The 27,992-nt window shown below is 39.2% G+C and overlaps 2 protein-coding genes across 4 annotated transcripts; both read left to right on the top strand.

Moving 5' to 3' along the window:
* Positions 1–123: 123 nt before the first annotated feature.
* Cad87A (cadherin-87A) lies at positions 124–11,307 on the top strand. Its single transcript, XM_065482460.1, has 31 exons — positions 124–378; positions 2,299–2,349; positions 2,405–2,736; positions 3,059–3,184; positions 3,242–3,376; positions 3,432–3,624; positions 3,725–3,837; positions 3,893–4,087; positions 4,145–4,300; positions 4,489–4,845; positions 4,901–5,056; positions 5,114–5,390; positions 5,443–5,634; positions 5,683–5,780; positions 5,835–5,990; positions 6,279–6,411; positions 6,470–6,846; positions 6,896–7,010; positions 7,082–7,236; positions 7,292–7,466; positions 7,523–7,743; positions 7,800–8,000; positions 8,053–8,230; positions 8,286–8,905; positions 9,311–9,486; positions 9,541–9,676; positions 9,734–9,861; positions 9,916–10,029; positions 10,104–10,185; positions 10,636–10,737; positions 10,796–11,307. The coding sequence occupies exons 2-31, from the start codon at positions 2,304–2,306 to the stop codon at positions 10,886–10,888; spliced, it is 5,538 nt and encodes a 1,845-aa protein (XP_065338532.1). The 5' UTR covers positions 124–378; positions 2,299–2,303; the 3' UTR covers positions 10,889–11,307.
* A 357-nt stretch (positions 11,308–11,664) lies between these two features.
* Positions 11,665–26,925, top strand: LOC135938651 (tyrosine-protein kinase Mer-like). 3 transcript variants are annotated; one of them, XM_065482463.1, is made up of 17 exons: positions 11,665–12,015; positions 21,064–21,126; positions 21,190–21,313; positions 21,377–21,519; positions 22,439–22,652; positions 23,096–23,151; positions 23,354–23,537; positions 23,837–24,012; positions 24,073–24,231; positions 24,401–24,577; positions 24,632–24,830; positions 25,236–25,511; positions 25,767–25,843; positions 25,904–26,121; positions 26,364–26,501; positions 26,563–26,688; positions 26,747–26,925. In XM_065482463.1, the coding sequence occupies exons 1-17, from the start codon at positions 11,890–11,892 to the stop codon at positions 26,811–26,813; spliced, it is 2,523 nt and encodes an 840-aa protein (XP_065338535.1). In that variant the 5' UTR covers positions 11,665–11,889; the 3' UTR covers positions 26,814–26,925. The 3 variants fall into 3 exon arrangements, with proteins under 3 accessions (XP_065338535.1, XP_065338534.1, XP_065338533.1); XM_065482462.1 differs by having other exon boundaries at positions 11,666–12,015; positions 21,374–21,519; positions 25,239–25,511; XM_065482461.1 differs by having other exon boundaries at positions 11,668–12,015; positions 21,374–21,519.
* Positions 26,926–27,992: the final 1,067 nt, after the last annotated feature.

Raw genomic sequence — 27,992 nt, 5'->3', positions numbered from 1 at the left:
AATTTATCGAAGGTTGACCCTTGCCATTGGCCCTCAATGGGCGGTACTTCTGAATCGTACGAATCGCTCGGCGTATTTCGTTTTGCAGGACTGGATGGTGGGAAATCTTAATGGCCGATCTGCATAGTGCTTACCTACATCAATTGCTGTCCTCACAGCAGACGAATGTTGACGTAAGCGACAGGATCGTCAAAAGTAGCAGTGCTGTGCTCTAGAGCAGGGGGCGAAGGAAGGGGTGGTCTGCGTTTCGCCACCCTTGGCAGGCCATTGCCCTTGCACACGTGCCTTTGTTGATGTTCTGCGAAAGGGCCGAGGGAGTGACTGCGCTTGGTCCAGCGTTCCGTGAATGTTGACAACCTGAAGGAGACCATCACCAGGGTATGCCACCCTTTCTCTCTTAGTTGACGATGATGCTTTATATACTTTTCAAATATTTTGACAGTATTCAAGTTCCAGACTCCAGGCATGTTGTTTATAAATAACTTTTTATATCAAAATTGTAGAAAAATGAATAATTAAAATAATTTTTTAATTATGTTTTTTTGCTAGAATGATAGCTATCAGGGTACAGCTCTTCGAATATCATTCCAAAATATATAAATTCATATTAATCACTGCTTCTTTATTTTAAAGCGTTAAAAACATGCAATGCTGAATAACTAAAAATATGATAGCGGATCAAGAGATTATTCCTATTGAATGCACCTGTAAACTAATGACAGTAAATAAAAGGATTCTAGTATTGCAAAAGAATTCTTAAGAACAATTATTGTCACTCAAGAAATATAAATTTCACACTTTCTTCTCAATTATATTTAATTATTTCTCCAATGTGAGCAAAATTATTACTTTACCAACTCACAGAGCTCATTTATTCCTCGATTTGACAGTAGTTTTTTTTAATTTAAGGTTATTCGGTATCCAAGTAAAAAACTTAATAAAAATTTAATGTTGCAAGCTGGTGTGGCCTTTGAAAACAGCATCAAATTAAGCAGCTAACAAAGCCTTGAGAGACGCACAGAATACAATAGCTAGTGTTCTTCTTGTCCATATGAGAACAGAGGAGCGTGTGCTTTTGCTGCTGCTTTTGGGGATCTAGGGCAGATGCACAAAAACAAGACAAGTGCGTGCTATATTGTTGCTGCAATGCGTTTAGTATGGATGTCGCACAGCAATCAGGAAGGCTAGAGATGTTCCTTTCTTCTCTTGTCGTGAGCGGTGCCGAAAGAGTTAATTCGTTTGATAGTATGACGAGAGGCAGCAGCGCTGAAAAAGTACCGTTCTCACGGGTGAACGCTCGGGCTTACAACACTCGTCTAGCGCTGTCTGCCAGCGGAAAAAGATAAAAAATATGCGAGGAATTTAATTATTCAAGAATGGAATACCGCAATTTTAATGATAACTTTATCTGCCTGAAAATTAAGCTATACTTTATAAGATATTCTGATTTAAAACTGAGTAATTAATGGTATTATTATTTATGACTTTCTTTGATGATGTATGAGTTCTATCATGCAATAGAGAAATGGAACGAATTTTCAACCTTTCCTCTACTTATCACGAAGGAAATAAACCAAATTCCACTAAAGAACACTTAATTTTTATCTTTTGATTGCTGCATTTCTGATTCTATAAAAAGTGGCTCTCACAAAAATAAACCATCCTAATATTATTCAGCACAAGTATGCTACACAACTCGTTGAATTGTTCTAGTAAGATAGGGTAAAATATATTTTCCGGTTGTTTTGCAAAACAAAATCACGTCCGCTCGCGATTAGTTGCGAGAATATTGCACGCTAAATTCGAAAAAAATAAATATTTTTTTAAAGGTCTCTGCAGGGAAGAATTTTGGTCCAGTTCAAAATGGACAAGTAACTGCATGATTTCTTCTGATTCTGATTTGAAATATTTACGATTAATTGCGTCCTAGGTCATTTTTGTGAAATGCATGGTGTGAAACGGTCAGGAATTCGCATTTCAAGAGATCCGATAGAAGTGGTAAAAAATGGAAATAGTTGTGAAAAGGGAGCAAAATCAACCAGCGCTTAATTCAAGAAACGGTCCAGTTCATAATGTGATTTTTTCCAGGATTTTTTGTATCACATTTATTTAACTTAAGTCTGCTTATTATGTCTTCATTGATGTGTAGAATTTATTTTTTGACTCTTTCAACAAGTAGTATTAAGTACTAGACGAAAATAAACCATCGATTTTTTATTCAAATTTTTATTTGTCCCTTACTCTCCGTTTGAGTGAACCAATAACGCTGCGTTCATTAATAAAAACGTTAAATTTCAGCAAAAATGCCGCCTGCTTTCTCTCCACTGCTGCTGCTGCTGCTTTTATCAGGTGCGTCTTACACCTTTTTTACCTTTTCAAACCTTGAATTAATTTCCTCCGCCAGGATGTTGCCGGGCAAACGAGCCTCCCCAGTTCGTCAAGGAGCCAAACAATCTGGCCTTGAGCGAGGCTACGCCGGTGGCCAGCGTGGTTTTCCAGCTGGAGGCAATTGACCCTGACGGCGACACGGTGCGCTACGGCATAAAGCCCAACCCCTACCTGGCGGTCGACCCCTCCAGCGGCAATATCACCCTGATCAGGAGCCTTGACCGCGAGCAGCATGAGTCTTTCATGGTCGAAATCACCGCACAGGACAATGAGCTTGCTAATCTTGTCTCTGCGCCAGCCACCGTAATCGTTGTCGACGAGAATGACAGCCCACCAAAATTTGATAAGGTTGTGATTATACGTTTTTAGTTAAGCAAACCGTTTTTGGATAAACTCGGGTTAATTTCTAGAACCTAAAATTTTTGTGTGTGTTTTCCTCTATTATTATTATTATTTTTTAATCGGTTCACCTCTTTCAAAATGTGCGACCCCCTGATAGTGGACACTCGTGAAAACTCCGTATGCCAATTACATGGGCGCATGGGCCTCATTGTAGAGCCAAGTCCAGAAATGTACCTCTCTTTAAGGTTTCCTTTTAACCCAGAATTAAAATTGATGACTTTTAATATGTTTTGAATTAGAGTTTGATTTAAAAAAATGTCAAATGTAGGCGCATTACGAAGCTGAAATTGGCGAAAGCAGCAAAATTGGTCATGTGGTGCTGAAAAGCGTTAAAGCCTTTGATCCTGACCTTGTGGGCGATACACTGGAAATAAGCTGCAAGGACTTGCCACAAGTAACCGTTATAATAGATGCTCTGATATTATACTTTAATGCATGCGTTAATTTCTAGTTTTCCGGTGTGTGCGACTGGTTTGATCTGTCTGTAATAGTTGCCAATACGTCAGCCATTGAGGCTCAGTTGCTTCTCAAAGCCCCACTTGACTACTCTAAAAAGCAGCTCTTCCAATTTGAACTACAAGTCAAGGTGAGATTCATTTTTATTGTGTTTATGGTGCATAATTTAATCTTGTGGCTCGCAGGATGGAGCCCACACATCCAGTAGCCCTGTTCAAATTTCCGTACAAGACGAGCAAAATTTGCCCCCAGTGTTTGAAGGCTCTATGGCTGGTTTTGTTGACGAAGATGCTCCAATTGGCACTCTTGTCCTCGTTGTCACTGCTAGAGATGGTGACAGGGGAAGGCCAAGACACATTACCTACCACCTCATGAAAAGTGAGAAAATTCTTAATTAAGTCATGGAGAAATATTTAAAATAAATAAACAAATTAAATTAAAATAAATAAATGATAATAAAAACTCTATTTCAAACCAGATCCAGAGGATTACTTTTTACTTGATGAATATAGTGGAGAGTTAAGATCAGCCAAGCCCTTGGACAGAGAGGCGCTCGACAATCCAACTGGCGTGATTCATCTTGCAGTACAGGTAAAATCATGTTAATTTTAATATTGCAGTATTCCTCTATTGAATTCATTATCAGGCCAAAGAAGATTCTGAATCGAATGACGATCAGTCTCTTTCAACCAGCACAGCTCAGTTCACAATCACCGTTCGAGATGTGAATGATGAGGCGCCAAAGTTTGAGAAGAGAGAATATTCTGCTGTAATACCTGAAAATACTCTGCCTGGCTCTCCTATTCCAGGTCTCGATATAAGGGTCACAGACCCAGATGTGGTATGGAACGGAAAATTGTCAATCATATCAGGGATCAATTTTTTTTAATTTTTTCAGGGCAACAATTCCGTTTTCAAATTGAGTCTTGTGGATGGCTTTGGAATATTTGCAATTGATCAGAAGAAAGCTGTCGGCTCAAGCACAGTGACGGTGCAATTGACAAATCAAACACTTGACTATGAAGACCCAAACCAGCGGAAATTTTTCCTTCAGGTTCTCCATCTTATTTACAAATTCTATTCCATGTGTAGCTAAGTCAGAAAACTCTTATCGCCAAGTAACATAATATCTTCATGTATTTCAATTTAATCTAGTTACTTTATAATTTTCCTGTATTGTTTTGATGTACTCAATGTTGACACTCTGGCAGATTAAGTATATTTCTTATATTCTATTCTCAGATCGTTGCTGAGGAGACAAACACACAGCAAAAGCTATCTTCGACCGCCTCTCTGGTACTGAGCGTCCAGGACGTAAACGACAACCCTCCGGTGTTTGCCGAGGAATCTTACATGATTAAAGTGTCAGAAACAGCTAGTGCAGGAACCCAGGTGGCTGTAATCACAGCCACAGACAGAGACTCTGGCCGCTTTGGCACCAGTGGTCTTGTTTACTCGCTCAAAGGCGACGGCGCAGAGAAATTCGTGGTGGATGCGAAAACTGGAGTCATCTCAGTCGCTGAATGTGTAGAAGGACAGTCAGGCGTTGCTCCTTGTCTTGATTTTGAGACCAAAGCTGACTACTACATTTCTTACAAGGTATTTTACTGATTTTTATGGCTCAGAAGTGTGGTCAATATGCGCGTTTCCAAAGGCGACTGATGACGAGGGTGAAGGTCAGAGTGTCGCGGTGCCATTAAAGATTTCGCTGGTCGACGCCAACGATAACCCTCCGCACTTTATCCACCCTGGATACAGGGCTCACGTGGACGAGGGAAGCACCAAGTTTGATTCATATTTAACCGTGCAGGTAAGGCGTCGCGAAATTCTTGAGCTGTCTAGATTTTAATTTTGAAAAAAATCTAAGGCTGAAGACCCTGACGTCAGTTCAAAGATAACTTATTCCATCGTGGAGGGAGACCCAGAGAAAATGTTCCACTTGGATCCTGACTCTGGAGAGTTCACAATCCGTGCCAAGGACGGCGTGAGCGGCACGGATCAAATCGTTTTAAAAATCCAAGCCAGCGACGGACTTTTTTCGGACATGACTAACATCACCCTCACAATCAAAGACATCAACAACAACGCGCCTGTTTTTGAAATGGATTTCTATGTTGCAACTGTCCAAGAAGATGCCGCTATCGGTTAGAACTAAGAAAAAATAAATATCAAGGCTAAGCTGATTTTTTTCTACAGGCACTAGTGTTGAAACGGTTCATGCAAGTGACGCAGACACAGGAGATAACTCAAAAGTAAATTACTTCATTGAATCTGGGGCTTTTGAGCACTTCAAAATTGACTCCCAAAGTGGAGTTGTTGAAGTTTCGGCAAAGCTTGACTTTGATCGAATCCCGCAGTACAAAGTTAGATTACTGGCTGTTGATTCAGGTAAACATTATGATAGAAATGCCTTTCATATCTCAAGTAATTGTTTAGGAACCCCTTCGCTTACTGGAACGACAACCTTGACTGTCAACATAATTGACAGTAACGACAAACAAGCCGTTTTCACCCCACCAACGCAAAGAGCAAAGGTTTGGCTTGCTTTAATCACAGGGTATCATCATACAACTATCCCTGTGCTGTAGGTGTCTGAGGATGCGTCCATTGGCACCGTAGTTCATCAGTTGTTGGCCACTGATCCAGACGTGGACAGTCCTGATAGCCTTGAATACGCGATTATTGAGCCCTACTCATTTGTAGACACTTCAGGCAAACAGGTTGCTGCCACTGACGAATTAAAAGTAAGTGATCTAGAAATATCAAGTCAAAAAATTGAATTGACTTCTATTTGAATAAATTTAAAATGTCTAGAAAGAGGCTCGTGGGGTGTGCGATTATTAGCTAAATAATATTACTGAATATAAACGCCCTTTTTGTAAATTTCCAAGTTTCAGCTGCTCAATGATGCAGTCCGAACAAATTGATTATATTAAAGGTTGATTTCATGTCCTTAACTATTCAGGCAATTTAAATAGGGAACGCTATAATAGGGGCACTAACTGCTATTCAAATAAACTTTGCAATTTTAGGGTCTTTTTGAAGTAAACAAGAACACAGGCCAAGTCCATGTTTCGTCCAGGCTGGACAGGAAAAAGGCAGCAGTTGTACGTCTCACTGTCAAAGTGACTGACACCAGCGCACAGAAGCTGCAGGAGGGTTTTGGTCCGCGCTTAATCCTCCATTCTTCTTGATTTTATAACTAACTTTATTTTATTTGTAGGCACTCTTGTGATTACCATTGTTGGAGTGAATGAGCGCTCTCCTGAGTTTGCTGCTCCTTGGACTCATGATAGCCCTCAATTGAGAGTTTCTCTCAGAGAAGAAGTGCCTGTTGGAACCGTTCTAGGCAGATTTGAGGCAAGCGACCCTGATTCTGCCTCCATTTCCAAATACGAAATCAATCCTGAGTCAAAGCACTTTGAAATAAACAGCACCACAGGCGTGGTCAAAACCAAGCAGAGGATCGATTATGAAGATTCTTCCGAGTTGAGCTTCAAAATTGTGGCCTGGGACTCTGGACAGCCTCCCTTGTCATCTGCAGCTCATGTCACTGTCAGTGTTGAAAATATCAATGATGAAACTCCAATTTTTTTAAAGGTGTGCTGAAAAATTACAAAATGGCGTTCTTAACATTTTTCTGGAGCAGGAAAGGTATGAGGGCAGCGTACGAGAAAACGCTGCTGTGGGATCCTTTGTCGCCCAAGTTGCTGCTACTGACAAGGACAAAGAAGAATTTGGCAAGATCAGTTATTCTCTGTTAGGTAATTTTACTCTTGCAATCATTCACGTCTTTTTTAATTGAATTAACTTTTTAAATTCTGGACTTTTTTAGGTGAAAAAGCAAGTGACTTTGTGATCGATAATAACGGAATCATTCGAGTTTACAATCCAAGGGTTCTGGACCGTGAAGTCACCTCAGAAATTTTAGTTCAGGCTGTGGCAAGTGATGGAGCTGAGCCTCCAAATCAGAGGACTGCTAGTGCACCTGTAACGCTCATTTTATGAAGTTTTAAATTAAAGGTATTAATCCTGGCCTACCTAGGTAAGCATAACTGTCGAAGACGAAAATGACCACCCTCCCAAGTTTGAGCAACAGTCCTGGAGAGCAGTTGTGAATGAAGACATTCCTGTTGGCTCTAAAATCATCCAATTAAGAGCTGTTGATGAGGATCCAACTGCATATCTTTCCTTCAAAATAATAGGCGGTGACCCGCAAAGTAACAAATTAAACCTTTAAAAAGTGAAAACTTCAATCACAATAAAATTGATTCAGAGTACTTCCGTTTGGAGCAAGTGACTGGAATTTTGTACACCAACCAGTCACTGAAGGAACTAACCAAAGGAAAAACTCAGGACGTCGTCCTCACAGTCAAGGTGGACGATGGTATCAACAAAGATGAGGCAACGGTGAAGCTTACCGTGCAGGCTGTGAACCAGCATCAGCCCAAGTTTGCAGTGCCGTCCTCTTCTAACGCCACTGTCGAAGTGCCAGAAGTGCGTGAAATTGGCAAAATTGGTTGGGAGATATTTAAATTTGTTTGTGACGCTAGAATGCTGGCCTTCCCAACTACCTAGTACTGACTGTGAAAGCTAACGACTTGGACATGGGAGAAAACGGAAGGGTGACATACCACCTGAAGTCTGTGGGAGGAACACTGGTACAGGAAAGTGATGAATTCGTAATTGATGCCGACACTGGAGAGTTGCGCACCAAGATCATTCTCGACAGAGAACAGCAGCCCAAATACGAGGTAGAAATAACTTTGGCAATTTTCAAATATTCAGCTAATAAGACTCTTTCAGCTTGTGCTTGTGGCCAAGGACAACGGCTATCCTGTCTCTTACGAAACCCTGAGCTTCCTGACTGTCCTCTTGATGGACTCAAATGACAACGAACCCAGATTTCCAGTTGTTGAAGGAAATCAGTTGTTCAGTTACAGGTTCAAGGTTTTGGAAAATGGACCGGCTGATGAAGTTGTTGGTGCGTTTCGCCTGAAGCCACGTTAACCTGTCTCAAGTCCGTTAAATTTCTTTAGGTACCGTTCATGCAGCTGACGCCGACGAAGGGCAAAACGCCAAAGTGTATTACTTCCTGGTGTCTGGCGGCGATGGCAAGTTCAGTGTCAGCAAAACGGACGGCAGAGTGAGGACCACAATGCCACTAGACAGGGAGAAGGGCGAAAACTACACTCTGCTGATCAAAGCCTCAAACGACCCTGATTATGACCCAGCCAGGGTAGGAAAGGAGATTCTGATCGGTGGGGAAAACGTCCTAAATCAGGAGCAGAGCGTGGTTCGCGTGGTTATCACAGTGACTGATGAAAACGACAATCCGCCCATGTTTGAAAAGTCTGAGTTCTACGCTGGAGTGAACGCCTTGAGCCAGGAAAACGACCAGGTGGCACAAATTGCGGCTGTCGACCCTGACAAAGGTGGCAAAGACAACCTGGAGTACATGCTGCGCGCCTCCAACCTCTATCCGCCAGGGTCCAACGTGAGCTCTGGGTCACTGGTGCCTTCACCCTTCAAGGTTTCAAACACGGGACGCATCAGCACCACCACGCCCATGCTGGAGTACAACCAGGGTAGATTTTTGCTAAGACTTGTGGCTAAGGAGATGGTTGCACCATACCGCGAGGCAGAAACTTTGGTTCATGTGAGTGAAAAACGCTAATTTTTTAACTGTAAATCATAGAAATACTATTTATTAAGCTATCACCAAAAAATCAGATTTTACTCAATGATATAAAAATTTGAGGAATTAAAAAATATTGATGCACCCACTGCTTTAGTTTTTACCTTGGGTAATTAAAATCTAAAACAAATTGATTTGTGTTGTATTGCCTATTTTAATTCCCTCGTGTTCTCAACACACACAAAAAACAAAGGAAAAGTGTGTCATTCTTGAATCTGTTGGTTCTAGTCGCCTGCCTAGCAAAATGTTTACGGTTAGTTGAGGACTCATTCCAAATCCTACTGTCATGAGGACAGATTAGATTTGATTTCGCATTTTCTACTTGCAATATTATTTTTAGTTTCTAATCTGTAAAAAAATTACCAGGTCTGGGTTTACGACCAAAGTCAGTTGGTGCGTGTTATTCTGTCCCGGCCGCCAGAGAGTGTGCACAAGGACCGTAACAAAGTCACCTCTGAACTGAGCAGAGTCACTCAGGGTCTGGTTGTCACTGATGACATCAGGTACCACGTGGACGACAAAGGCCAACTCAAGCACAACTGGTATTATTAAGTTTTAAAACCAATTAGTTATGATTGTAGAATGTCCTTTTGCAGGTCTGACATGTATCTCGCGGTGGTTGATCCTGCAACGATGGGGATAGTTGCGGTTCCTCAGGTTCTCAAGCTGGTCGACTCCAACTATGACACCCTGAAGGACTACTACTCAGGGTTTGCCATTCAAAATGTGATAGTGAGTAGAGAAGCGACAATTTTTTAATGAATCATTCAACCCGTGCTGTATTTTCAGTCTGCAAAATCGTCAGAGGCAATGGAGGAAAAGGTAGACACAGCCCTTGCCGCCCTGGTTGCACTTTTGGTTGTATTGATCGTTGGCTTCATCAGCTTCCTCGTTGTTTGCTGCTGTCTGAGACACTGGTTAGCAAACACCATTCATTTTTGCTGTGGCAATATTTAAATTGATGCTTCCAGGGTGCTGCCGATTCCCAGCCAAAAGCTTTCGCACATCAGGAAAGAGGCTTTGATTCAGAGAGAAATCTCTGATGAACCTAACTGCACCACGGAAAATCCCCTTTGGATGGAACAGTTAGTACAATTCTCTTCTTGTTTTTTGTTTTGTTTTTTGCATTTTCATAAACGGTTTGTCTGGTCTGTTTCAGAACTCTAAAACTTTACGAAGAACAGGAGCTAACTATGCAGGTCTTCTGTGAGCCTGAAAGGTTGGATAACTCTGACCATCAGGTAATAATCATTTTCTTATTCTCACATTTAAAGGGGTTAGAGCGAAAAATTCATTTAAACAGTTTTATCAATAAATTTAACTCTGTAAATATAAAAATTAAAATCCACATGGGGTGAATTTTGTTAGTACAGTCAAATTTACAATGGCTACTCCCATAGGCAAACAACAAAGAATGGAAGGCTAAAAACTGAAAAAAGTGTTAAATAAAAATAATATCACACACGCTCTTACTGAACAGCAGCTATTTTGGGCTCTCAAATCTCATCAACAGTACTTTATCTGAAAAAACCGAAGAAACAGTTTTTAGCACAGAATTTGGAATCAGCAATCGTTGAAAGCTGGAGTACAGTACGAGAGCGTTTTGCAGTACCTTGTAATATTGGATTAATAAACCCCACATATATTTCCTGGTTTTTTGTTAGTTATAAACATTTTTAATCCATATCAAGGTGGAGACCCAGAGCAACATGTACGCCACCCTGCAACCTCCGCCAAGGGCCGCGCCGCGGATCAACCTGGGCCACAATCCTGGCGAAACAAGCGACTACCCAGTGAGTACACTTCTTTTTTCGTCGCAATTCACACTAATGCGCAATTGGATCGTTCAAGGCGTACGCGGAAGTTCAGACTGTGAGAGACTTGATGTCTGGCTTTAACGGTTCTACATTCCAACCACCCATTCATCACGCCAATGATTATTGATAAGTCTTTTTGCGAACACGACCCCAAAATTTCCACTTAAAAAACAGCGAGCTTTTTTATTCATATATTGTATTTTGTCAGCCAAGTGCGTAGCTGTTTTCTGAAAATCAAAACGTCCATTGTAGCTATAGATCTGTTCGCGCATTTCAAGTACTCCATTTTCATCTGAATCTCACTACTTGACTGAAAAGTAACATTCTCTTTTTAATTTGCTAAGTAGGAGCTTACGAGTTGTATTAATTTATTAGAGCTTTTGTATTAGCATAACCAAGCCATTGAAATCAGAACAAACAAAATGTGCCTTTTAAAAAATTCTGAACAATTTTACCGATTTTGTATAGTATTTTTTGACTCTTGTCTGTGAAATGTGCAATATTATGTATACTAAACAGTAAAAATATACAAGTGTACAAAACCAAGCTCGGAATTTCAAAGCTTAAACTTCACCTCTGCTTGTTGTGGCACGCTCTAGCTGTAAGTGACATATATTTGACATTGAGTTAGCCTCGATTACAGGTGTCTATCGCATTTAATGCACTCGTTGCGTCTGCACAAAAGCAGATTTACAAAGATGCTGCGTTCGCCATTTATTTGCCCCCTCTGTCGCATGAAGTAATTAGTTGATCTGTTTAATTATGCAACCCGCGTGATGCTTATGTAAAGCGGTTGCATATCTTCTCAATCCAGTTCTTGACAAAAGACAGCTGTCAAATCAGCTCACCAACCTATTTTACCAGAATTTCTTGCGACTCTCAGGGAAAACATTTTTTGGTCCAAACTCAAGCGAATATTGAACCGACTGAAGCAAATATTTTCTCCCGTGAAAAGTCGACATTCCAGTTAAAAACTGGATTTCATCAAGCAAAAGTATCAAAAGTGCATTGTGTCTGGTGCCTAGCGGGGGGACAACCCCCTCTCCCTTCAGCGGAGAGGTAAACGCGAGCGTGCATGTCGAACAGAAAGATATTTAACGTCTAGCTGGGAAGTGGACTATTAGGAATATGCAACACGTCGTGAGGTGTCTTCCGCTCTTCTGGGCCGTCGTCGTGGGCCTGCCCGGCCCCGCGGCCCGCCACCAGCAGCTCTGCTTACGCACGTGTACCCTCTGGCAGAGAACCGGCCTTTCGGTGAGTTCCTCTCGTTTAATTTTGGATATTTCTCGTTTCACCCCTCGTGTTAATTTTTTACATATTAAATGGTCTTCGGGATGAAAATTTGCACCGATATTGTTTTTATTATTTTACTTCTCTTGGAATTTTAAATCTTGATATTTTTCCAATAATTATTTGGTTTTGTTATTTCTAATCCAAATTGTTTTGGCTTAAAATGAAAAGAGTTTTTCCATTTTTACTAACACTCGGTCTGTTTAAAAATTTTATTCAGTATTATTTCAAATTCGACACTGAAATTTACAGGGATTTTTTAAATGCAAAAACTCTTTTTGTGCTTTTAAAATGATTTATAATGGTGTAAATAAATGTACTCTCCCCTTTTTTACTAACTCGTGAAATCGGAGGAGAGTTTGCTAGACTAGTCCACGTGTCTGTTTTTTGTGCGTAGTGTGCGGGATGCAAGCGCTAGGTGCCTTAGGGCCGGCACACAAAAGGCAATTCGCCGGTTCCAAGAAAGGAGCGACTGAATGGCCGAGATTTTCAGCGAAAAAAAACAACACGCGTGTCTAGTCGGCGTCGTATTCGCGAGTGCGCGCTTTATCTGCCATGCTGGATGCTGCGGGCCCTCAGGGACACGAACCGAATCTTTCTCACTTCAATCGACCTTTTCCTCCTTCAGTTTGAACTCGATCTTTATCTTTTTTCCTCGTATACGAAATCTAATAGACCACGTTTGCTGTGAAATTAATCTGTTTCGAAACCGTATTTATTTACTGTTTAAAATATTTATTTTTCTTTAGATAGATAAGGCTGCGAATTTTATTCGGTCAATTATTTCCGAGCTACTATTTTTCACGAGCGAACGAGCACGATTGTTGCAATTTTGAGCTGTGTACACAACGTTTTAAATTCCTAAACCAGCAAGTTATTTATAAAATTTGCCGGATTTCATTCAGAAAGAAAACTCCATGAAAAATAAATCTTAATTTGAGTCTCATGTCCAGTTTGACAATATTATCTCATACAATCCACGTAAATGACATTCATTATTTTCGTTATAAAATGCAGTTGTTTATTTTATTGATAGCAATAAATTGTTTTCTTTTGAAAAGTCTTTTCTTTATCTTTGTCTGAGAATAAACAGTCCAAAATAAGAAACCGAATTTTGCAGCACTGACTGATCATTGTTAGTGGTCAAGGAGATGGAAAACAATTTCCAAAAAGTACTTTATACACACGACTAGAAAAATTTATGATTAGTTTCAGGTTATACTCTCAAGAGTGCAGAGTCAAAGCTTGACTTGACGAAAATCAAAGATTTATCAAGCAGCAAAAATAACTGTTGGGAGTTACAAAATTTTCTATCAGTAATTTAAGATGGTGAAAAAACGGCAATTAATAGAAGCCTCAAGCTCAATAGAATGTTTGAATTTTTATTTGAAGATTACACACCAGATGTAACGGAAACCAAATTCTATCCTTTTTTAAATTTGATTGTGGATGCTAGATTGTTAGAGTTAGAATTTTCATTAGAGAGAAGAAGCTAAATGGTTAAGTGATGCCTTGTTAAATATTTAACAAATTAATAAAAAATGAGCGAAATTGTGCATTACTATTTCCATTCTAGACCAGTAAGAAAATTGTTCAGGGAAAAAACGAATCTGTTAGTGTTGGAATACATGTATTGCATTATTCTCATTGCATTAATACGGAATTTGGAGGGCTGAAATCACTGAAAATGGGTTAAAATTAGCATTAGCTTGATGGCCATGCTCTCATTTCGATTTTACCAATTTTCGCGGCCGCTTTGCAGGGCGCAGAAATATATTACAGATAATATACGGCGTCTCCCCGAGAGTCAGTAACTCGGAAATTATGCGCACGCATGTTCACATTTAGAGTGATTTATGCTGGAAAGCAGCATGTGTCGCTAATACATGTGATTTCAGGGCCGTTGTACTCATTACAAAAAGCCGGAAAGAGCAGCTAATTGGAAATATTAAGAACGGGAGGCGTTGCTCTCCAAGACCGCGGCACATGTCCTGATAGGCTGCGAGACCGGGTTAGATCAAAAACCCGCGCTGCCCCTCGTATTAATTCATTCCTTCCAGAGAGATTTGCAAAGTTCGTCGCGCCTCATCAATCATCAGCACGTGCAGACGATTAGCCGCTGTGAAAAAGAAAATAAACGACTTTGCAATCGATCGATTCGAGCTCGTGTTTATTTTTGGCAGCGAAACAAACCGGAAACTGGACGTCTGGCCATCCTCGTAACCTGCAGAAAAAACTCGGACTGGTATTTTTTGCACGCTTGTCTGGCACGTGTCGCCCCTTTTTCTTTAATTTACAACGGCCAAGCGCACTTCAAACATCTCGCGAGAGTACGTAACACTCAAGAGATCTCGCCGCGCATGGACATAATTTTCAACGAATTTTTATTGTCTTGAGGTAATTACACTCAAAAGGTTAACAGTCGCAAAACATAAACTGTCAATCGAAACATTTTACGAGGAGCTAGACTATTTTATTTTTCAAGGCTACAAGAGGTGAGGTTATATTAAAATAAAAACAAAACTATTCAGTTTTATTTTCACGCTGTTTGTCCAACCAAAGAATAAATATTGAATGCTTAGCTGTGAATGACCTCTGTCCCGTGAGTTTGTATCTGTGATCTACGAGAATGTGCGCAAAAAGTCGAATCAGGATTTGAATTTAAGAAAGGTAAACTACGCGTCTCAGAATCAGCCACGTGTGCGATCTAGTAGTTTCCCGCCCGGTTCGTTTTTTTTATTCCGCTGGCAGAGAAGCAATTATTTCCCTTCTGTATAATTTCGGCAGCCGAGGGGTTTCCATCGTATTACAAATTTAAATGTGCAAACTTGTCAATCCTAATCGTATCTAGAGCACACGATGACTCATAGACGTGACTCGCGAATGTATATACAGGGAAATCAACTCTGCGTATCGACGCGTGGAAGAATACTCGAGCAGTTTTTGCTATAACAGTCGACACGTGTTGCTCTTTTCCTCGCGAAGGGTCGGAGGAAATGCAGAATCTAGCCATGAGGACGCACGAGTTCCAAGAAAAGGTCAGAGCAGATAAGACGCAAATCGTGCCCGTTTCGATGAAAAGCTACAGCTCAGACGGATCTGGCCAATGTAACGTGTGTTATCAAATAACCGTCACGCTTTGGTCTCGTCGCGTGCTACTCCTATTGTGCAGAAACAGCTTACCAAGATAAACAAATCTCATATCAAGATGATGTTAATTGAATAACCTGCAATACAGTGGAAAAATATTTAGATGTTAAATTTCACCAATAAAAAAACATGAATGACCGATTTTAGATGAGAATTTTGACCTGATAATACTGCTGAGAAATCTTTTGAATAGAAAAATCTCTGCTTGAGAGAGCAGAATTTAAGCTAGTCCGACAAACAAAACAAGGAATTAGACCAAAACTGTTTAATTCTCGTTCCGTTAAGAAGGCATTCTCTCGTTGTTAGGTAAGGGGAAAATTAAAAACGTTGCACATTGACCCTAACAATGCTTATCAGAAACATAATCAATCAAAAAATGATGAAAAAATACCTCTTTGGACAAGTGTTGTTATAAAGATAAAATTTATTGCGTATATGGGCAGGGCGAAACCTGGAATTAAGTTTTTTTCTAATCTACATCACCAGCCTTTTTTATTTTGGCGGGACGATGACCGATTGCTCTAAATGAAGCATTCGATGCAAAATCCACCGCTAATTGGCGTGTGTGTTGAGCATAATCAGAGTTAAAAGGCGCCGCCAAGGTCTCACCCCAGCGTCGGCGACGGTTGCGTGTGTCAACGGCACGCTCTCGATCTCTGCCGATAATTTTGGACCTGGCCGTCGTAATGTAATTCGCGCGCGTGGAGCACATTAAATTTGCAAGTAGCAGGTGCATCCGTCAGCGGCTTTTGACCATTAAGGCGGCGGTACAGGTGTAAGTGCGAATAATGCAGCGAAAAGCAAATGTGCTCAAATTCGATCGAGTGACACCGGCCAGTCGGGCAAGAGCAGCACCTGTTCAAAAGCCGCACCGATTTGCATTCCTCGTGTCAGCAGGCCTAATCGTTTTGTTATATTTGTTTGCGCCGAGAGTGAATTTGCTTTCATTTGACGGTTTCTTACAGGGTCGCGCAAATTTTTAAATGACACCTGGAAATTTAAATATTTAGCAAGCAGAAAATATTTGGACATAGAGAACAGAGAACAATAAATTTTAAGCAGGGTTTAAAAACCCTGTTTTTTGCAATATTTACCAATTTCTTGTAGGCATTGTTTGTACGAAATTATGTTATAGCTAAGTTAATGATGACATCAACTTGAGCTATGGGTAGCTACACAATTCCGGTGAAATTGTGGGCTGGGGTAGCAATTTTAACTATAACAAAAACACTTTGTTACTTGCATTTTTGGCGCAAGAAATTGTTAAAAAGAATCGGTAAAACCTGTGGTGAAAAAATTGGATGTTAAGAATATGCAGCCCCTTGATTTTAAGACCAAAAGGCAACCTCGAGGTGCCTATAATGGTTTGTATTTAAAAATATCCAGCAGTTAGGAAAATCAAAACTTGGAAGATTTTATGAGTTTATTAGAGTTTTTTGTTATTTTAAAGGGGTCGGACCGAGAGTAAGCCTTGTCGGTCCGTGCCCTTTTCAGTGCAGATGGCACTACTTCCCAAAATTAATTTAATTATTGATTGATTTCCCCGTAGCCAAATTAATTAATCTCCGATTAAAAATTATTTGCAGTGGCTATGAATTTTGTTTTGGAGGTAAAGTACTGGTGATGAGTCCTGCGTGGGGCCAAAACAATAATTGTAACTTTTCGACTTTTTTATTAGCCTCCCATTGTAATTATTTTGCGTATGGGAGTAGCCATGGTAAAATCAATTAATAAATTAATTTAAATGTTTGGGCTGCCACAATGCAGTTTCTGACCAACGGTTTACTGGCAAATTAAAGATTGATCTTATTTGAATCTAGATTTTCCAACAAGAGATATTGCACATATTTAATTTAGACATTTTAGTTTTGTGTCTAAAAACTTTGCCTTTCATTTAAACTAATTTGATATTGCGCAGCTCTGCGACTAGAATCTCAAAAAGGGACGAGATTGACAGACCTCGATATCTAATTCATGAAAGTTTGAAACAACATTTTAATTGCTAAGCAATTCGATGAGTTAGGAAAGTTAAGTTAGTATGATCGATAATATGAGCATAAAATCTATCAAATTGCATGGCGTGTGTTGCGACAAGAAGAAGGGGATAATTCGATGCATTTATTCGGAAAGTGCGGACTAATGCACCTGATGTGAGGGTAACGGTAAGACGAACGCGTGGCATCACTGATTAGTGGTTGCAGTCGATTCGAAATCACCTGCGCAGACCAGACAATCCACGGAAAATGCGACTGCTGGTTTGACCTTCCCGAGCCAGCGCGTGCGTGTCGCCGGCGCCGAAATTAAACAATCGTTGAGTGTTCGTCAGCCACACTGTTTGAAATTCAAATCCTAGAGATGTGTTGACGCTTTCGCTTAATAGCCACGCCGTTTTATTTATGCCGACAAATTCGTTCGTGTGTGTGCATTTTGATGGCCCCGATTTCGGCAATCTCTTTAATCAAAAGACATGAATTATGTATCATCCCATTGCCATAGTGTTATGCTCCAGGCGGTGGTGGGAAGAGAGCGATTATTGCTGTTTTTCAAGAATTCAAATGAGTCGATTGCCTCTAGCCGCGCGCTGATTTGTCTCAATTATTGGTCGCGTCCGCTTCTGCCAGCGCGTGCATTCCTTTGAAACGTGATTTTTGTGCAAATATTTCTTTTAAATTAAAGCGGACAGGGAAAACGACCTTTTGTTATTCTTGCTCGGTGTCAAAGGTGTTTTTTTTTTCAATAATTCTTTGATTTTCATTTAAATTGTTTTAGCTTGTGTGTGGCACGTGGCAGCATATATGTGCTGTTCAATTTTTCGTTTGTTTCCTCATTGAAATATTCAAACTGTTGATATTTTTATAAGGAATTTTCTTGTGAGCCATATTTTTTTCTTGCTAGGAATTCTTCAATGCAGTATTTTCTTAATTTTATTTTTTGTACACCTTTTGATAATTTTAGCCAGACACAAGATTTAGTCCTAACTGCGATTAAATTTGCTGTCAACGTCGGGTTCTGTGGTTGACATTTTTCATGACCTCCACAGTGAGGTCAGCATATCCTCGAATTATTTTTTTTCTCGAAGATAAAAATCTGTCGAGCAGTGTCAAATTAGCGCGGCCTCGTTGAGATATTCAAGTTCAGACGCTGCTGAATCATGTAAATTGGAAATTCCAGCACGTAAGCGTGATTAAAACACAAATCCTTCGCACGTTTCGTATATTGAGCCGGTTTTTGTGTGTCGCAACGTAGAAAGCGAAAAAACGATCCGTTCGGCGTCTGCATCGATGCAAATTATCCGGTTTGCAGGCAAAAGTGCACTTTGGGAGCGAGTGCGTGCAAAGTGATGCAAGACTCGTTATTTCCATCACGGACGTAAAGTGTCTGAAAATAATTGCCAATGAGCTGCATAAAGTAAATCATGCAGTTTTTCATGTGTAGGACTTCTTCCATAATTGGATAACAAGATTTTCAAGTCTTTTTTGTGCTCCGCGACCGGGCAAGCGCGCGTCCTGCTCTCTTTCTCTTATAACCTCTTAATATTCCAGCCCATTTACGAATACACGTTAATCATGCCACGGGACGACGGACGCGGAAATTGCAAATTCTGCCGGCGATGGTCGAAAGTCGTTCGGTTTCGAACTCACACGCGCGCGCTTTTTCTCCCTTTCGAATGAAAAAGTGCAGTTAATTGAAAAATGGAAAACAATGCGCGCACGTGGACTAGTTGCACGCGAAGGTTCATTTTGCAACGCTCTCGTATAAACACGGTCGTGTTAATAATGCGCGCATTGCATAAGCTGATTTTGCCCCATTCATACATCAGATCAGACGCGGGCGTCGCAGTAAAGGAAAAACTTCGCCTCGTGCGTAATTTTGCGTCGATTGTCTGCAGTTTGCATGATGTGACCTTGCGCGAATTTTCTCGCAATCGAGTGTGCAATTCTAGGGATTGAGTTATGCAACACGTTGCTCATGAGCGCCACGCAGGTTGCTCTTTGCTTTTTATTTTTTATTCTCAAGCCAATGATGGAGACAAAGTGCTATGTTTCCATGCTTTCAGAGGCTCGAGTTTAAAAAATCTTTGCAATGTAATTGGAACTTTTTAAGTTCTAGATTTTAAAGTCTTACAAATTACGACCAAAGTTAATCAATGCTGGGGTTGGAAAAGTATTTTACCCGTAGTGAAAAGGATAAAATTTTGTCCTGCAATAAAATAGTCCCCTACATCATTTAGCTGACTATTTTTCGATTAATTAATATTTTATCTATTCATTTTGGTCTCTTTTGGAGCTGACTAAGGATGACTCTTAAATTAGGTGTGTTATTTTGTTTTGGCTTTTATTTTTGCATTTTATTTTTATGACTTTGTTCTATATGCTCACAAAACTATCTAGTTTAAATTATTTTCTCCCATTCCATAACAGGGAACATTAAGACTGGTCGAGTGTTTAAAATTATTTGAATAAACGAGGATTAGGTATGTTTTTAAATTTATTCCTGTGATTCTTAATTAATTTTCGGAAAAATCGTGTTTTTGTTGTAAATATACTTTCCTGGTGTCAAAATGTCCTATATCTGTGATCCACGAGATTTTTCATTATTTAAATTGATAGCGACATTGCGGGAATTATTTGAAAGAAATAAGTTCCTTAAAAATCTTCAACATTTAATTCTCTAATTAGATATTCTTGGACTGTAATTTTGCAATTCATGAACAATAAATATTAATATACCAACGGAACATTATTATTATTATCATCTTTATTGTCTTTTGGCGAGGTCATACATCAGATTTTGTTACAATTCTAAATATATGCCCCCCAATTGCAATGCACAAACAAATTACACACAAAAATTATAAATTTTTAACAAATGCCAAGAATTCACCACTATCATAAAATTTCTTTAAGTACAAAAATTCTTTTAAGGCTGATACAAATTTATCGTATTGTGGCTCAAGCCGCAGTGAAAGTGGCAAAGCATTGTACAAATTTGCAGCACTGGAAAATGGATTCTGCTGCGAGATCATAACACCAATATCACGGAAGACTCACTTTTGAAATATTATTCAATAAAAGTTCAGCTAATTCTGGATAATTATCAGACCGCGTATACAAAATTGCACTGCGAAGTTTGTGCTGTAAATTCTTTACAGGAAAAAAGTGCACATGTACTCAAAGAATGATCCAAACGTTTAGTCTAGTGATCCAGTTTGATATAAACGTAGAAAAGAAATTCAATGAATAGTTGAATAATGATTTAAGCCATATGACATACGTGGCTTTCAAACAAATCCTTAAAAAATCAAATGGAAAACTAGAGTGAAAATCCATATATTTTAATTTCAAATTTATATGTTATTCAACTTCAACGTTTTGTGAGTTGGACTCATAGGCAAGGGCACGTCAATTCACAGATGGGACATTATTCTCCGCAGTTACTTTTATAAATTTCAACAGTACTTCAAGGAAAGTATTAGCTATTGCGCTTAGAGGAATGGTGCGAAAATTATGGTTCCATATTGATGAACAACCGTTAAATTATCCTAATTGACACGCACGATGAAAAAATATTTTTTATTTTTATTGTTTTTACCGTTCTTACAATACATAAAATTTCAGGATTTTTAGTTTGAATCTTATGTATGCTTATATAAAAAATAATTTTGAATTAAGAGGACACAGTAATACAACTCAAAATCCGGATTATTTATTTTGAATGTTTTCATTTTTGTATATTACGTGTGTATTACCACATTGTCACTATTAAAATTTCATAATCTTTATAATTATGCATCTTGAAATTGAAAAAAAATTAAATCACATTTTGTAGCGAGAATTTTAAATTGTCAAATCAATGTTGCAGATAAACGCAACAGTGACAGACGCGTTAGGCTGCCTGGCCGAAGAACAAAATTCCTGCCTGGAGGTGAGCATGCGGCCGGAAATGTTTTTCTTTGTCACTTTCAGTACTGACGCAATAATTTCGCAGTGCGTCCGAGAGCAAATTAGGGAAACAGAATGTAGAAAAATGTGCAGCTTGCCAGAAGCGACTTCTTGCATTGGAAAGTGCGCCTGTTTGAGAAACGACGCAGCCACCTCTGGGTCGACCGTTTGTGAGTCTCTTTCACCTTGACAACTGGAAAACAAAAAAGCAGCTTGATTTTGTTTCACAGCAGCAGGTCAGGAGCCGAAGCTTTTGTGTAGAGATGTCGAAGAGAATGCAATGATAGTGGTGCTCGCATTTCCATCTCAAAAGAACGTCAAAGCCGCCTCCGTCAGAATCAGACAAAGCGACGAGTGGACGAACTTCCAACCACCGGTGAGTGCTTTTCAGAAGCAAAAAAAATCCTAACTATTATACGCACATGAAGATATGTACATATTTAACCGGAACTGCGACTTTGCAAGCAGCACGAAAAATGAACCGTCTGGTTAATAAATCTACTTTTGGTAGCGAAATATTGCCGGTTTTGCTAACCATTTAGAATTTATTAGTATTTAATTGTTTGTTTATGCCTATGAAGGCAGATGCACTCGGGGGTTTTCATAATTTCTAGTTGGAATTATAGTCTTATTTAAATTCTATCTATTTCCAATTGTGCAGCTCGATGGACCTAGCTAACTCAAGATTAGGTCTTTCGACTTTGACCCTCCGAAATCACCACTAACAAATCGTTCCACTCTGACGTGCGATTTTTTTCCTCAAATGTGTTCTCTTTTGTGACGTTCATGAACCACCAGTTCTAAATTTCCAATCTAGAATTGATTTTAAATTACAGAATCGACAAATCTTTTTAGGAAAAACTTTAAAATCAATTAAAAAAGTGCAATTTTTGTTGAATCGTGATGATTTTTTGAATGAAAATTCCTCTGGAAGAGAGGAATCAATTGATAAGTAATTTTTTTAATTTTTTTAATTTCTCTGAGATATTTACATAGAGGTGTGGATAAATTTTTTTATTTTTCAAACAATTTTTTTAAATATTGCTAAACTGTCTGAAAGTTGCCTCTAGTAGTATTTTTTTAATATTTTCATTTGTTGAGGAGCCAGATGTGGTCATGGCCTCTTTCTAGATTATTATCAATTTTCAATAATTGAAACACTTATTCTTAACCATCAACGAGGAAAATGATTGATAATTTCCCCCAAAACAATCACAGGAGGTTAAATTGTGATAAATTAAAGCCCCTTCATTCTTTGTTAGTTTTCTTTCTAAGCAAAAAATGTGAATTTCCAGAAAATAAGGCCATGGATTCGTCTGACAAATCTGACGTTCTCGGAAAGGTACGAAGTGCGTCTGACTTCCGAGGACGGCGATTTTGCGCACGGCTTCTTCAGCACTCTGGGCCGCAATCACACGCCGCTTGAGGTCACAGGAGTGCACATCTCGAATTATGTATCTGGAGCTGATGAGGCTCTGTACGCAAATATCTCTTGGACGCCGGCTGCCGGTGAGTGAGCTGCACTCTTTTAGTTTCTCATTACTCAATACACACATCCGCTTGCACACCTCGACCTGCAAGTGAATGAACGAGCGCATTGACCCAACATCACGTTTTCTTGGTGCATCTCGCATACGTTGCTCTTAGCTGCTTTGAAGAGCCATTCAAAGGCAAAGTGGCGGCATGCAAAGCGACTTTCCATAGTCTTTGAATTCAAATTGTGGGGCAAATGTTACATTTGAATAAATTATCGCACCATTGACGTAATAACTAAAACGCCAGTTAATTGTAAGTCAACTCGGATTTCTTATTTTATTCTTTGATCGCTGATGCTACGCAGGTTGCATACTCTTCAGCTATTAAAATATTCGTAAAGCCTATTTTTTCATCACCGATTCTTCAATGAAGATGCAACTGTTATTCAATAAATGATCTCCTGTTTATAATTACAGATCGTCCTTGTAAGTACTCCATCTTGGTTAACAGCGATGACACAGATTACTACGAGGTAACTATAGGGCACCCCCTTCAAAACTTGAATTACTTTAATGTTATAACCATCTAAAGACATAGAACAAAAATCACATAACTCTGGGTGCTCATTATACTTTTTGTGTTATTTTCAGTGAACACATAGCTAAAATAATTTTAAAGTTTTTTTTTCACTGCTTTTTGGAACTTCCAAAGAATGCGTTTGGTTTTTGTTGCAGCCCGTAAAACGAGGGTTTGAGTTGCGAAAGGTGATTTTGGGAATGAATGCTGCCTTCGTAGTGGTTCCAAAGTTCGGAAATAAAGAAGGAAAGCCAGCCGTCTTCAGGAACCAGGTTCCTCTTTGCCCAGAAACACTGACAGACCCTGAGGGAAACGTTCTTCCTCCCAACCACGTCCATTGTCGTGAGTTTGCGATATAATCCTATTTTCTTGATTTAGTTTTCGACCTAACTGCAACTGGTTAAAATTATCTTTTTAATTTGATTGCGCCTAATGATGCTGCGGGTCCAGAGAAATAAAAACAAAACTATTTTACTTCCTTTGTTTATTTTTATCTAACAGCTTTTTATATTAGAAACATAAAAATAATTTATTTTTTTGAATAATTTGAAAAAATGTTTATCGCAAGTAAAAGTAAATCCTTGATAGAAAATATGCTGAAGAGTAATTAAAATCATATTAATTTACATCTCTGTGAGCAGAGCCGTTGCCGCCAACAGAGTTGTGCAGCATTGAACATCGCGTTCCAGAAGGCATAAAAATCAACGTGACGTGGACAGCTGCGCTGCAGCCGCTAAGGGCGCCGCATATATATTCTTTTAAACTTACACATTTTGTCAACACGCGCCAGAAAAATATTGGCATTGTCTCAATCGATGTAGGCCCAGATTATCTTAAATTTTGGTTTATTTTTGCTAACTTATGAACGAATTGACAGGCGACGAGAAAAGGAAATCATCCGAGTTGGTCAACAGTAATTCCTGCCAATGCGACCAAACACGGCTACACCATCGAAATTGCAGCAGAGAGCCTGTCAGCGATCGGCCCGAAAAACAGAGTGGTCCGCTATATCGACAAGAAAAACAATTGCTTTGTGGTATAAACAATTTCCAGCTCTTTTAAACCTTTTACGCAATAAAATTTTGTTGTTGCTTATCTCTTTAATAAACATATAATCATAATTATTTGTACCTTTAAACTCAGAAACATAGAATTTTTTTTGTCTTTTTAAAGTGCTGATAAACTTGCTTTTTTCTTGTCTTCAGAGCAAAAATAACTGTCCATCGTCAGGAGAATTTATTAACAAAGTGACAGAAGCAGTTTTGTTCAACAACTCGTCAGTACCAGTAGTGTCCGCGGGCGCAGGGGTGGTGATTGTGGCCGTCTGCCTGTTCGTCATCGCCTTCGTGGCGCACAAGAAACGAGCAAATGCCAAGAGAAGGGTTCGTTGGGCATAATCTCGCAGTGGGTCTCATTTTAAACGTTTGCTTGAACAGAAAAGGGGGATGCACTTCGACAGTCAGCTGAACAACGCCAGATCTTTTGGGAAGCGAGTCAATGTCACCACAGAGAAGACGAGTGTGCTTAGACTTGGACACAAACTCGGCGAAGGACACTTTGGCGTCGTCTACAAGGCCGATATGTGGCAGCCAGAGCAGAAAACTTGGGCCGTCGTCGCGGTCAAAACTCTAAAATGTGAGTTCGCATTGAATAATATATAATTGCACAAAGAAATTTTAATTGGCTCGCATTACGAGGCATTCCTATGAGTGCCAAGGTGGTTGGTTTAGTGCTCAAAAAACTCCATTGGCTGGAAGGTGAACCGGCGCCAAATCTATTTTTTGCTGGTTTTCGCACCCTTCCAGCGGCTTTATGGCCAAATATTTGGCGTTTCAATAAAAGACCTTGGTGCAACTATTGGGCCCAAGCTCCTCTGCGGCCACTTGGGCCACACAGAGTAGTCATTCAGTTTTTCTTAAATTAAAAAAATTTTCGCTTGAAGAAATGATGTAAAATTTTCCTACGAAGATTTTAGCCGGTTGCCCTGTTTTAATTTTAACCATGCTGATTAGTCTCGTCTGACCATGATTTTAACCTTAGCAGGCAGTGGGGACGACGTGGCAAAGTCCCAATTTGCCCAGGAGAGCTCGCTGATGAAGGAGGTGGGCCGACACCCGCACGTGGTCAGTCTGCTAGGCGAGGGCGAGCTGCCGCACAACGACGGTTACTACATGGCGGTGGAGTTTTGCGAACGCGGTGACCTACTCAACCTCCTGCGCTCGCACTACCTGTTGATGGACGAGGAGCGTGCCTACGTCAACGACCAGCAAATCTCGAACAACCTGCACATGGTTTCAAACCAGGGATATGAAAAATGTGAGTCCTGCTCCAAGCAAAATATTTTTAAATTAACTACAGATGAAAAGCTGTTAACGATTTGATGTGTTTAACGCGTCCAAAAATTCAGATAAATTTCTTAAAATAAAAAATCAGGCTAGAAAATATTTAAAAAGGCTTTCACAGCTTTAAGTAAAATAGCTAAAAATTTAACTATACGTTCTTTCCTGTAAATAGTAGTACTTTTTTAATTATTAAATAAATCTAATTATAAAAATTTTGTTGGTGCTGCAGGGAGCACGGTAGGAGGCAAAACTCCCTTGAGAGCCATGGACCTGATGTCATTCGCCAGGCAAATTGCACTCGGAATGGTGAGTAAACGGGTTAATTTTTGATTTGAAAAATCGTAAATTCATGGCTTATTGCAACAGGAATATTTGGCCAGCATAAGAATTGTCCACCGCGACCTGGCTGCCCGAAATGTGCTTGTGACGTCAGACATGCAGCTAAAGGTGGCCGACTTTGGCCTAAGCAGGGACGTCTACGAGGGTAGCATCTACTTCAAGCATCAGGGCCCAGCCAGCCTACCCCTCCGATGGATGGCCTTGGAGGCTATCGAGAGAAGCATGTATACCAGCGCATCTGACGTGTAAGTTTCATTAAAATTTGAAATATTACGCTTTCTTAGGGCATTTCTTAGGGCTTCTTACAAAAATGGTTGCAATTTTTATTAATTTCTAGTTGCCAATGAAGGGCATTTTTATTTTATGTTCCAATTATCACTTTCAGACCATAATAATTTTGCAATTAAACTATTTTATCATCAATAACATTAAAAATACGTGGCTTAAAACTGGAGCTCTACATTAATTTGTAAATTTAAACTTTTAGGTGGTCATTTGGAGTATTATTGTGGGAAGTCTGGACGATGGGCAAGGAGCCATACGCGGGTCTGAGGGGGGCGCAAGTTTTGGATGCCCTCAAAAAAGGCCACCGACTTGCCAGGCCAGAAGCGTGTCCAGTCGACTTGTGAGTTTCTTTGGAACTTCCTATGTTAAATAGCTGCTGACACTTCTAATATTTTTCGCAGGTACAAAATAATGTTGCAGTGCTGGTCAGAGATTCCTCTCTCGAGACCAACATTTAGCGAGTTCAGGTCGCTAGTGGAAAACATGATAGAAGCCAATTCTTATTTGCCAGTTAAAGAGAACAACAGGTACGATCAAGTTTACTGAAATGTGTGTAATAATATGCATCTATTGATTTTGCCGCAGAAATTTTCCCTCCGAAGATGCGCCTTTGCTGATAGAAGAAGCAGCTAAAATAGACAATGTTGATTGAACAGTATTTTTACAAGTATTTTCACTGTTATCATTGTTGCCTCATTTGTACCATGTTCACCATGCATCAAATCCGTGTATTATTAAAATAAAACTTTTTTAAGGAAATACAATCTTGATGTTTGCCTTCCTTCACCATTTTTATTAAAAAAGTGGCAAGTTAATATATTCGAATAATTGGAATTTCCTTTTCTGAATATACTCTTTCGGGAAAGATGATTGCAGTTACCGCTCCAGCCACATTTCATCGTTGCAATATTTCATGAATTCGTGATATTTTAAAACTACCCGAAACTTCTCAAAAATTTCTCACAAAAAAGCGATGGTATCATTTTCTAATTAATCTTCTGTTTGGTTTTTCTCAATATTTTGTTTTGACAAAAGAATAAATAATTTTTGTAAAAGTATGTTGTTAAATTAAATGTATGGTGTAATACTTGATCGGAATATTAAGACTTTATTCTCATCATCCTCATTGATGGAAGATTATTTTTAATAACTCAACTAGTTTTGGTGAAAAATTATAATTGAAAATATTCCTATAGCTTTCATCTGAATCGTAATAATAGTGTAAAGGTGATAGCCAAATCGCAAGGTAGACACCATTCGCAGAAAATTTTGAAACGAGACGTTGTGAACATTTCGCTTAATTATTTTTTAATTAAATGAAATTTGATAAATAAATATGAATCGTATGAAAATAATTTTACAATTTTAGGCTGTTGTCTAAATAAAATCCTGCCATCAGCAGAATTAAAAAAGGAGGGGGCATAGAAGGCTTCATTGGGAGGCCGCCGAAATACCATTCCTTTCATTCATCCTTTTTCCTTCATAAAATCGTAATTTTTCCAAATTAAAAATACTTTTTGGAAAATTCCAAACTTAATAGATGCTACATTATAACTGGACGGGAGCTAGTTTATTTTTTAAAAAAATTCCATTTGTGGTAAATAATAGTACTGAGTGGATTTCCTGGCTACAGTTCAAAAGCGGAACTGGATGTTATCACTTTCATTTTAGCTATTCTCTTACTTCGTGATCAATTCAAATTCATGCTAAAATATATTTAATGAATAATAAAATATAGGTTGAATGTTAGGTAATTTTTCTTCTTTCTTCATTTTCGAAAAAAAGATTGATCAAAAATGCTTACACAATCCACAAAATAAATAATACAGCG

This window comes from Cloeon dipterum, chromosome 3 (assembly GCF_949628265.1).
Source record: "Cloeon dipterum chromosome 3, ieCloDipt1.1, whole genome shotgun sequence".
Classification (NCBI taxonomy): domain Eukaryota; kingdom Metazoa; phylum Arthropoda; class Insecta; order Ephemeroptera; family Baetidae; genus Cloeon; species Cloeon dipterum.
This window is presented reverse-complemented; position numbering and strand designations above follow the sequence as displayed.

What these genes read in the sequence shown, in the direction of transcription:
- Cad87A (XM_065482460.1), top strand. Translation starts at nt 2,304, where the DNA reads ATGCCGCCTGCTTTCTCTCCACTGCTGCTGCTGCTGCTTTTATCAG. An exon ending in AAACTCCAATTTTTTTAAAG is followed by an intron (nt 6,847 to 6,895) that starts GTGTGCTGAAAA and finishes TTTCTGGAGCAG; the next exon opens with GAAAGGTATGAGGGCAGCGT. An exon ending in ACCGGCTGATGAAGTTGTTG is followed by an intron (nt 8,231 to 8,285) that starts GTGCGTTTCGCC and finishes AAATTTCTTTAG; the next exon opens with GTACCGTTCATGCAGCTGAC.
- LOC135938651 (XM_065482461.1), top strand. Translation starts at nt 11,890, where the DNA reads ATGCAACACGTCGTGAGGTGTCTTCCGCTCTTCTGGGCCGTCGTCGTG. An exon ending in ATGACACAGATTACTACGAG is followed by an intron (nt 23,152 to 23,353) that starts GTAACTATAGGG and finishes TTTTTGTTGCAG; the next exon opens with CCCGTAAAACGAGGGTTTGA. An exon ending in AAACCAGGGATATGAAAAAT is followed by an intron (nt 25,512 to 25,766) that starts GTGAGTCCTGCT and finishes TTGGTGCTGCAG; the next exon opens with GGAGCACGGTAGGAGGCAAA.